Genomic DNA, 11,534 nt, shown 5'->3' with positions numbered 1-11,534 from the left:
CACTGGCAGATATTGATGCTGGAAGGCAGAAGGGTTGTCCTGTGAGGCTGGCTGGCAGATGAGGGTTTCTGTTTCAGTCCTGTTGACTTGCCTTCAGGATGACAGCTGCTGCTTTTGTATACAGTACTGTGCAAAAGTCTTGAGCCACCTCTTTTTCCCCCCTGCTTCTCAATAGCAGAGGTTTCTTATAAATTTGTGAATGCTGATTCACTGGTTTTTATTTTTTAAGTATGATATTTGCAAACTAGCTACATCTGCAAGCTTTGTGTTATTTTTGCCTTTCAAATATCAAAACATTCAACTCATTGAAGGGATGGGTTCTATGATTTGAGTTTGTTGTTATTTTTATACTGTTCAGAATATTTACTTTTGTTTATAAATATTTTTACCATAAAAATACATTTGAGATTAATTCAGTTCCTTCAAAAACATTGTTCTCTTTGACATCTGCTTCAGTATAGCTGTTCTATTTTTCTCCTCTTGTGCTACTTTTAGCTTTTTGATAGCCTTTAGCTTTTTTAGCCAGCTTTTTGCTTCTTTTAGCTACCATTCTGCCACTGTAGCATTTAACTAACCTTTTGTAATTTTCAGCTAGCCTTTTGCTACTGTTAACTGTTAGCTAGCATCTAATATTAATATTTAGATTATTTTAGCTTGTAGCTTGTGTTTTGCTCCTTTTAGCTTTTACTTAGTGTTCTTCTTTTATACAGCTCAGTTTCAGCTTTTTCAACAAATTTCAGCGAATTCAGCATATTTCTGGAAAATAAATTGGTCAAATCTTTAAAATGATCTTGAATATTATTTCTATAGGCTTTATGAATTTTTGTCAATGTTTTTTTTTGTTTGTTTTGTTTCTTTTGTATGTTTTCAGTCTTTGAATATTTTCAAAGGATCTGATTTGGTCACTTATTAAAGCACAACTCTGATCTATAAATACATTCAGCATAAAGGTTCATTCATGGGATGAACTAGAGTTGATCCTCCACACAGCAGACAACTTAGCAAAGAATCAATTTTAAGTTGTACTTACTGGACACTTTGTTATGAGCTTCCTGCCCTGAAGACATATTATTTCCATTTCTTTAGTTGCCAAGAAGCTGCATCACCTAAACGTATTTGTAAGGATTGTGTCATTACACCATGTGCTCTAAAAAGAGATTTACTGGACTATAAAGTTAGACATTATTTTTTACATGAATAAAATACTCTTCAAAAAGTCAAAGCACAAATGATTAAACAAATACACATTTGTTTCCAAATCATATAATTGCTGCAGATGTAAAAAACATAATTGCAAAAAACCAGCGGAGATGTCCAGAAATGTTTGACTGAGTTCAGCCAAGGCAAAGAAGTTAGAAACACCTAGGGAATGTCTCTGAAAAGAGAAGATGGATGAGGATGTACTGGATTGATAAAGAACATAATGTTCAATTTAAAAACAAACTTCTTGGGGTGGAAGAGAGTGTACTGGAATGAGCTGTTGTGCTATAATTATGGATGAACTATCTGACCTTTTTGGATTAAAACCAATCAACTCCCACTCTTGCTTTTAGTTTCGGGAAGATACTTTTCCTCAGGCTGTGGATACAGGCAGAAATCTGTATTTAATACTATCATTTAGGATTATATATTCAGGAAACATGCACCAAAATGCCACAATGGTAAGTTCGCCAACAAAGACAGCAAAGTAAAAAGATGATTCCTTTCTTCAGATAATAATTACTGAGTATTTGGAGTTCTTAAACATGAAATTTAAAGTTAAAAGGAAATAGTGCTGAAAAAGTTGATTGTGAGTAAATAAAAAACAGACTGCATTGATGAAAAAGATGTATGACAATGGTTAAAGAAAGGTTGTGCAAAACAGGTATTTTCGAAAAGCAAAAATAGGTCCTGGACCAATTTTATGATCCTGGACACTCAGACTGTCCTTCATTATGGGACAAAAGAGGACACAAAATGGGACAGAACACTTTATTGGCTCATATCTCTCAAGTGCCCAAATCTGGAACATAGATTTTTGCCTTGAGCAATTATTGCTCACAGTTTGTCATGTATTTTTTTTCTTTTTACATTAGGGCTTAAGATGTGACCTTGAAACATTCTTCAGAGCTCCAGAAGCAAAAGTGTGCGAGTTCATTGGCATATTTGCAGCATGACAGAGGCTGAAGAGGCTTGGCCTTAACAAGGAAATGTGTGAGTCTGCAGCTTCACTTTGATACATGAACAAATTATTTTACCTTCTTTATTTGTGCTTTTCAATCACTTTTAATTGAAAGAAACGCTCGCACAGAAGATAAACTCTAACACGGGACTAATAAGCACAGACAAATGAGTGGGGCGAGACTGTGCATTGGCCAATTAAATGTGCAGAAGAGCTCATTATAAGCAAGACTAACACTTAAAGAAGACACAGAGCCTCTGTTGGGGTCTATGAAGTGTGCTGAAAAAATATGGCACTTCCACATGTACATGTATTATACTTTGTATCACAAAAGAACCCAATAGAAAGGTTATGGAATATGTTTTTGACCACGGGAATTTGGATTCTAGTAAGAACTTGTCAAAAGGCTTGAAACCTAAAAATTAAGCCAAGTAATTAATTAAAGGCCCCTTGAAGGATTGCATATAGCCTGTAGCCTTTCATACTAGAGTTTTGAATTAAAATCATCTTATGTTGACAAATGACAAAGTTAAAGCTGTTTTAGTCAAACCTTGAAAGTAACAATAACTAATTTAATGTGATATATTGCGTGATCTGTTAGTGCCTGGAATAGATGTCGTGAATGACACTCAGATACTCACACACCAAATTTTAGCTCAATATTTGTTAAATTCACTGAGGTATAGTCATTTTTGTGTTGGCTAAAGTTGATTAGCTGTGGTGGATATCTGGAACTGGAGTGAGTTTAAAAGGTAATCAGTTGTAGATGTCAACCCAGTGAATATGTTCTGAAACTTTCATTAAAATTTGTCACAGGTTCATGAGATATTTCACTAATATTACAGACAAATGAACCCACACACGCACACACAGACATGGGCACAAATATTATCCGTCTGCCTTCTCCTTCAGTGGCTGGGGATAATAATTATCACACAGAAGTTTGGAAATTACCTTAAATTTACCACAAGATGGTACTGGACTTGATATTATGTTACTGAAAACAGAGATTTAGTTTTATCAAATGATGGAAGTCATGAATAGTTTTGTAATATTGTTGATAATACGATTATAATGCTGCATTTGAATAATATCACTCGCTTTTTAATACTGTGAAAATGATTTATTCTATAATAAGGCTTAAGAAAAGACTTTAGTACACCAGTGAGCTAAATGCAACCATGGGTAGATCTGAAGTTTACTACATTTGTTGTCTTTGTTAGGACTGTGAGCAAGCTAAAAATTGCTCAAATTTATTAGAAATGATATATTTTTCAGGTGTTTAGTTATAAAGAACAAGAAAAAAACAGTTTCTGTGCAGACTGAAAAGTCAGACAGCTTTCTACTGCAGACACACGGTAGGCCAGCTGTGTCTGTTTTTGTGCATTATGCCATCTGTCTCAGGTCTGGGTACATTCTTCCACCCCCACATGATCAGTCTACTCACATCAAAGGTTGCAGAGCTGCTGTCCACTTCTGATGGATAAAGCAGCATGTGATTCAGCTGGAACTGGGCACCAGCAGATGCATGAGTCACCAGCACCATCACAAGCCTGTTTACCAACATTTCCTCCACTCTCCCACATGAAGGTGCACCCACCTGACTCCAACGTAGCCAAGTCACTGTTACATCTGGTTATGTAGCCTCCTGTCACCATTTTCCCTCAAAACCCCACGAGAGAAAATGAAAGAAGATGCTCCAAAACCTATAATCTGATCACACTTCAGGGTCGTTATAAGCATCGAGTGTGCTCTGTGTACGATCTGATGGTCGTGTTGTAAAAAGTAATGTGTCTCCTCTCAGTCAACCTGACAGCTTTTCGATCTCACAGACAGCAGACATCATCTGTAAATTAAAGTGACCTCATACTTTGTTTCCCCAGAACAGCAGCGCCCTCTGCTGGTAAAGATTTTTCACATTTCTTCCAGACAAACAATGGAAAACCATAAAAAAAATCTAATAAAGTCTATACCCTGTGGCAATTAGCTTAAACAAAATAATGCAAAAACTATGATCATCGTTTTTACAGAAGCATTGCAAAAGCAACTCTCATTTTTTGTGGTATGTGCATTTTATTAAATAAAACCTTTTTCAGCTCGGTTTTCCAAACTGATTCAGTGTATTTTGTTTTTCCTCCTTGCAGTCTGGTATCTAACAGGTGTAGGAGACATGCTGATGTCAGGCTGGCCTCAGTTCACACCTCCCATCAACTTTTTTTTTTTTTTTTATTCTTCAGCACCTGTCCTTGGCCATCAGACAGCTGACTGTGACTGTGCTGCCATCTTTGTGGAAGAACAACAGCTCGTGGACAAAGGCTCCCCGAGGCAGCCTGAATGTCGAGGCAGGTAGGTCCTTTTAACTATCAGGGTCAAAGGTCAGGTTTTATAAAAGAAACTTACTACTTAAAGGTATTTAAAGGTTCATCGGGCCTTTTCCTTTTGTGTATTTATATATTGTGCATTCATCTGTCTTTCTGGTGGCGTTGCTCCATCTATTTATAGGCCTACAAGGACATTAGCTCTGTGTCCATGTAGAAATGTCACGTAAGACATAAGAGCCTCTCAGCAGTCATTTGTAAATGCGAAGGTCAAGAAACACCTTCAGTTTCTTTCACAAAGTGGGAGAATTTAAACACTTTTGCTTGTGTCGTTCTGCACATCCAAACTAAATGCCAAGGGGGGAAAATGACATAAATTTGATGATTTTTATGGTTAGAAATAAAGAATACTAAAACAACACCTGTAAGGACATTTTGCTCCACTGAAGTTACGGCTAAAAAGACAAAAAGGCTCTAAAAAAGAAGCCATATGATGAACTGTAAACTGGTTTTAATCTTATGTAAAATATGCATGCCTAAAATTGACAAAAACAACGTAGAAACTTAATTTGAGCTGCTTCCACCTTCCTCCTTGTCTGTTTCTCAGAGGAGAAATGGAGGAAAGCTATGAGACATTTGAGGAGGAGTTGTGGCCACCAAGAGCAGACGCTCCTCCACAGAAACCTGTTCGACAGATCCGCAGACCAGGTGGCGTGCAGCATCCAAACACACTGACATTAAATCTGTCCTTCATACATTTTATTTTCCACAAACCGCATTATACAACAATTTGGTAAACTTCAGAAATGGAGCACAAAGAGATGCTGAAAAATATCTCCTGGTCCAAAAGGAGTGATGAAGGATCTCTGCCATGCCAACGAGGGGAGGGAGTGTTTCCGAATGATGGAGGGAAAAAGAAAATAGTTTCTTAAAACACAAAAAGAGGCATGCTTTCATTTTCTACAGACATTTTTGAGTCATGTGTTGCAAAGGATTTTGTTTTTTAAATAATGCAGTTTACTCTTCATGTTTGACTGAAATGTCTCCACATAGATTGTTAATGGTATTTATGACCTTCTTACTGACCTGCATTAATGCTGGTGGTCTAAATATTACCTTTTTATAGACAATAAACAAGTAAACATTTTAAATTGTCCAAACTTACCATAAAACATAACAAACTTCCTACTTAATTTATTTTATTTATTTCAATCAGCATGCTCATGTTAGTGTTCAGTGCAAAGCTAAATCCAGGTGTAGTATTCTTAAATTAGCAGGATGGCGGCATTCAGTGCCGTATTTTTCATGTGTAATTAAACTCTTGCATAATTAACCATAAGAGAAGAAAAAGAGACAATACAGCATGATGGTCACATTTTCCTCATAAACAACCTGTAAGGCACGGTGACGGTAGTGTCATAGTTTGAGCAGCTTGAAAATTTTCTTGTCAGTATCAACAGAATAATGTCTTCAAGACAAGAAGTCTAACACGTTAGCTGTTTTACTGAAGAACAGTTAAAGAAAAGGGAAAATAATGCTAATGTTCTGAAGTTGATTAAATGACTTCCTAAAACCTCGAATTACTGTTAATGCTGCACAAGGAGGTCATACTGTATTATAAAATCTAAAGCTGACAGGATTTGACAACCACAGATTTGCATTGTAGAAGTTCACACGTTATTGCAAGTTTTCTATTATGTTCCTTCATCTTTTTTTAAGCTTTGTGGTTTTATTATTTTTTAATTGACTTTATATCATCCTTCACTAAATTTTCATTTTTTTCTATTGCAGAAATGTACACTTCAAGAAGATTCAGAGAGGTTAGCGACAAACAAAGCAAAATCAACAAAAATCCAGTTATGACGAAACTCTCAATTTGTCAAATTAAGAGTCATTTTTCCTCTCAAACAGGAAGTGGCTCCTGTTCCACAGCAACCAAAATCAGAACCCAAGATTTTACCCAGAGAACCCAGCTTCTCCAAACCTAGTGAGTATTTTCCATCCTTCTCTGGGCAGCTGTGGCTACAATGTAGCTTACCGCCATCAGTGTATGAATGGGTGAATGAATGGGTGAATGATTGTAGTGTAAAGCGCTTTGGGGTCCTTGGACTAGATGAAGCACTTTACAAGTGCAAGCCATTTACCATTTACCATTTACTTCTCTCAGCCTTTTTCAAGTTTCGACATTCAGCTCCAGTATTAACAAGCTCTCTTTTTATTTTCTCATCCTCCCTTCAGCATCCTTGCAGAAATCCTTGTCCATCCAGAACCTGACTCAGACAGAAACGCCGTGGGAGAACGTGACTCTCAACCGCTGTCTGCTCGTGGCCATTACCATCCTGGTGCTCACCTCAGGCTTCCAGAGGCTTCATGGCAAGTAAACTAGTCAAACATGTGTGACCTCTACATGACATGCCGGATGTGACTGAGTGGTCTCGTATAAAGAAAATCTAAAACCCCACAGAAACCTTTCGCAGTCAGGGAACGACAGAAGATGAAGAAGCTGGACTGACGATGAGACGGTCAGGAATGTTACGTCACAGAGGCCAACATCCAGAGGTAAACCAGCATCCCTTACTGATGTTAACTGTTGTATGAATACAACTTTAATAACCGAATTATAAAATAACCAGCTGTTACTGTTGACCCCTCTGAAGCCAGAGACATCTCTGTGGGAAGTCATGTTTTGGTGGCTGCCTGACCTCGACGATGACGATGATGAAGAGATCAAAAGAAGGAAATCAAAGAGTGGAGGAACAACGCGAGCACCAAGAGGTCTCAGAAACAGGCCGCTGCCAGACAAAAAACTCCTAAAGCAGAGAGATGGGAAATTAAAGGACAGGAGAGCCAGAAAAGCCAGGGACAAAAAACTCAAAGACAAGAAGTGGAGAGGGAAAATGGAAGAACTCGAGGAGGCGGCTGATGAAGAGGATGAAAGAGACGAAGACACAGCTTGAAAGAAAAATAAGATTCTGGAAGCCAAGAAGGAAGAGAAAAAGACTAAAGGATGACTGAAGCAAAGGTTCTAGTATTTTTTCTTTAATTCTTTCATGAAAAAAAATGTTTCAACAAAGTGTGTTTAGAAAATATTGAAACTATTTTCAGCTTCAGCAGTCTGCTGTTACAGCTGTGTGAAGTCAACTGATTTGACAGCTTTGTATTGACTGACAGACAGCTGATAAATGATGCGTACTTCAGCTTGAATAAATGTTAGAACAAATACTAAACTGAAAAATGCAAACCATAGATCAGTACTGAAGGTTATCCATCATTTGTCTAATGTAGCCTGTTGTACTGTTCTAAAAATGCTTTAGACAGCTCAGATAAAAGGTTCTCTCCTCAGTAGATTCAAGCTTTTGTCCTCATCAGCAGCAAGTTTAATTAGCTCAGAAACTGTCAGTAAATATTTCAGTAAATTTGTTTTGTAGAAACACAGACAATGACTGCAGTTTTTTCAGTTTCTTTATGGTATTTTATTTAAAAACAGTCTTAAGAAATAAGCTGCTGATCACAGCTCATCTACTGTGTCCAGATATTAATAAAAAAAAGAAAAAAAAAAAAGAGCATGGTCATGTTTTTAAACAAAGTCTGTCATAAACATTTACTCTTTACTAAACAAATGCATGAAAAACTAATGAATAAACCTGCAACGCTAAAAAAAACGGATGTGACACAATAATCACGAATAGCAAACAGCAGATCAATTGTTATGCATTGATAGACCCTCTGGAGGAGGCGGCCTCATCGGCATGGGGGGCATGTGCATCTGTGGGGGCATATGTGGGGCACCTGGAGCCCCGGGTGGCAGAGGAGGAATAGGCATCCCTCCTGGCGGTGGAGGTGGCAGAGAGTCATTTTGTGGTGGAACTCCTGGTCCACTCAGATGAGGAAGTGGGTGCTTCATATTGGCTGGAGGTGGTGGACCGGTGGACTGGGAAATCGCTTTCTCCATTTTAAAGTGGAACTGCAGGAAAAACTGGGCAGAAAAAATAACAAATGTTAAAACTCCATTTCTAACTTAGATGTAAAAGCCCTTTGTGACCATCAATATTCCAGGGTTTCAGTACCTGTTTAGTTTCTTTGTTCCAGTGGGTCCAGAAGCGATTTTCCGCTTTATCAATTTCCCTGCTGGGGACCTAAAATAGCAAACATCCTAATATTATAAGACAGTAAGGGATAAGCATAATAACGACATAAAAGAAGTGCAGAATTTAACAACCTTAAAGGCAATAGTTTCATATGGTTCAGCAGCAAACAGCAGGTACTGCCAGCGACGATCGGGGGGCTCAATACGCTGTTCATAAGCAGACATGAAGCGATGTCTGGGTCCAATGCCTTCTGCGATCTCTGGATAGTCGATCTGATCAACGGAGCAAAGAAAAACAAATGAAGTCAGATGTCACCGTCTGAAATTAACATGCGACTACTGCTGCAGTATGAAACTGTTACGTGCATCCAAACACCTGCTTTACTGTGATTCACAGGCTTGACTGTTCCTCTATAAAAAGGTTATGATCAAACACAGAGAACCTAAATGTGCATGGAACCTCCATATGTCAAATTATGAAGCTTTCACAGCTGCCAAATTATAAGAAGTTTATCTGTTTTCTGAACTACATTTATTTAGATCAAAGGTAAGTTTTGTTTGTTTGTTATAATTCAAATTCTAACCTGAAAAAGTAAAGACTGCTGGCCGGTCTCTGGGTCCCTCTGTTTTGTCACTAAGAAAAGAGAAAAACAAAGTCAAAAAAAGTAATATATATTACAATTACTGTAAGTATAATAACAACTGACTTCTTGCATACCTTTGTATCCTGGTCGACCAATTTTGACAAACTTCTTAACTTCAACTTTTACTTTAGCTGGAGCTGGTTGAGCTGGAGCTTCTTTTGCCTCTTTGGCTGCTCTCCGTGCTCTAAAACAAAACATATAAAAGGTTTTAAAAGATACACACACTTAACAATACAAGTTTGTCTGATTTCTGACACAGGCAAATGGAAAGGAAACAGCAATGCAAAAAAAACATTCTGTAAGCACACTTTTATTGAAAGTAATTAATGTGTAAATATTTGAATGAAGTGGACTCACAAGTTAGTCTGATGCTTCTTTCCTTGTGTGTGAGCCAAGTAGCTACCCTGTAACAAAACAGATGGCAGCTTGTGAGTTTTTTTTACAAACAAAATGCCTAAAGAACAAGAGTTATAAGAAAACTTCAAACACAAACCAATCTATTTCATTACGAGCCTCCTCACCTCGTTGTTGTGAAGTGTCAGACATAGTTTGCACTCGTATGAGCCCAAGTGATTCTTCATAAAGTAAGGGTCTTTGTTGATGTCAATGGTCTCCAGGGCCAGCTGGCGTAACCGTTCACGTCTGTCGCGGTTACTCTCAGAGGCGGATGCCACCCCTCCGCTCCCCGTCTTTCCTCCAGCGCGATGCTGGAAATCCATCTCTATGAAGGGATGAACTCCGAACACAGACCAAAACCAGTTCAGTCAAAACTGGACTTCAGGTGGGGGTTTTGATCTACAAATTTAATGACAGCACAACATGTTTCGAGGTCAGAAACATAGCAAACATTCAATCCTATAATTTCTGTGTAGAGCAAAATGTGTGGAGTTGCACAACTACTTGTATGTAATAGAAACTAACATCAGTATTAATAGAAATCCTAATTTATTTTGTTGTTGAAATAACATTCTATGTGTTTCTGTAGATATGAGCAAATGTTTATGAGGCCAAAGGCTTATACGGTTCATGTTGTCTAAATAATTACTCTACAAATCTCCTTTGAGCCAACTAATTTTCTACAAATCTTCTATTCAGGCATATAGTTTATTACTTGTCTTTAAAAAAATATTTGCTGAATTATAGTTTGAGAAATGTTTAGGTATCAATTGATCCGTTCAACGTACTTTTGCTACATATGTTAGCATTAGGCTAACAGACGGCGTTACAACGTAAGATACGATCCAAAAATCGAATGCCAAATTAAATAAAGCTTATTTAGAGCATATATTTACTTAGTCAACCACGAGACAAAACATTATGTGTATAATTGTATAAACTAATGATCTCCAAAGCACCTACTTACTCAAACGACAGGAACACGCAAAGAAAGAGTCGGTTTGCGCATGCGCTTTGAGCTCTTCTACAGATTTTAGGCGGTTGACAAACTGCTGATTTCTAGTATCGCCCCCTAGTGCAGAGGAGGGTAGATCTTTTTATTATAGTACAAGTTAGATAAATAGGTAATATCTTTATCTGGGTGTGAGAGCAGAGATGGATTATAAACCTACATACATCCCAATAAGGGTGCCAAGAAAAGGAATGTATCTGCAAAAAATAAAAATAGAATAAGGCAATGAAAAAATACATTTAATACATAAGAGATGTGATAATCAGCATAAAATGTTAAAATGTCTCATTGCCCACACATTTTAAAGTATGCCCGATAATAATAAAAAAAAACATATTGAAAAAATAAAATCAACATTAGAAATATTTATTTTTCTTTGTCTTATATGATGCTGTTCATCTTTGGGTTTCTCGTTTCTCTTTTTGCAATTTTTGCATTGCCTTTGTTTACCACTTTTCTGGTGCCTCTCCCTGCTTCTCTTGTGCTTTTGTTTTGATATTGCTCATTTTCTTTAACTTTCTGTATATCTGGATTGTATTTGCTGATTCTACATGCTACATATGTCACTGATAGTAAACAACCAAGCACAAAACATGTCCAAACGAACAAATTGCTTGTCATTTATTATTCAGGAACTATGGGAATAAATAGATTGGGGGAAATCAGTGAATAATAGTTTTCTAAAAAAGACATGCAGTACTCTTTTTAAATGAAAAGGTAAACGTCCAGCTGATATATTCAGTCAATCCTAATCTCTTCATCTTGCTTTTGAGCAGCCATTATATGTAGTTACACAATATATTCTTATTTTCGAAAATGCCACAGAGGAAACAGCATGGTCAGCTGCTATCATCCTTGACAAACTAATTTTATTGTCAACCTAAACATTTACTTGCACCACCCTGATCTGACTAGT

At 37.2% G+C, this 11,534-nt stretch overlaps 2 protein-coding genes across 2 annotated transcripts; one reads left to right on the top strand and one right to left on the bottom strand.

Moving 5' to 3' along the window:
• Positions 1–4,407: 4,407 nt before the first annotated feature.
• Positions 4,408–8,042, top strand: LOC108239473. The gene is made up of 7 exons (XM_017422191.3): positions 4,408–4,503; positions 5,087–5,187; positions 6,271–6,299; positions 6,391–6,466; positions 6,718–6,852; positions 6,944–7,038; positions 7,137–8,042. Exons 1-7 carry the CDS (start codon positions 4,496–4,498, stop codon positions 7,434–7,436), a joined length of 744 nt encoding a protein of 247 aa, XP_017277680.1. The 5' UTR covers positions 4,408–4,495; the 3' UTR covers positions 7,437–8,042.
• Positions 7,929–10,690, bottom strand: sf3a2 (splicing factor 3a, subunit 2). Its single transcript, XM_017422190.3, has 8 exons — positions 10,574–10,690; positions 9,732–10,005; positions 9,568–9,614; positions 9,285–9,394; positions 9,151–9,200; positions 8,699–8,839; positions 8,547–8,615; positions 7,929–8,455 (listed from the first exon to the last, which is right to left on the bottom strand). Exons 2-8 carry the CDS (start codon positions 9,927–9,929, stop codon positions 8,180–8,182), a joined length of 891 nt encoding a protein of 296 aa, XP_017277679.1. The 5' UTR covers positions 9,930–10,005; positions 10,574–10,690; the 3' UTR covers positions 7,929–8,179.
• Between the last annotated feature and the right edge of the window lie 844 nt (positions 10,691–11,534).

Source organism: Kryptolebias marmoratus, linkage group LG20, assembly GCF_001649575.2.
Source record: "Kryptolebias marmoratus isolate JLee-2015 linkage group LG20, ASM164957v2, whole genome shotgun sequence".
Taxonomy (NCBI): Eukaryota; Metazoa; Chordata; class Actinopteri; order Cyprinodontiformes; family Rivulidae; genus Kryptolebias; species Kryptolebias marmoratus.
The sequence above is the reverse complement of the archived record's forward strand: the minus strand, read 5'-3'. Positions and strand labels throughout refer to the sequence as shown.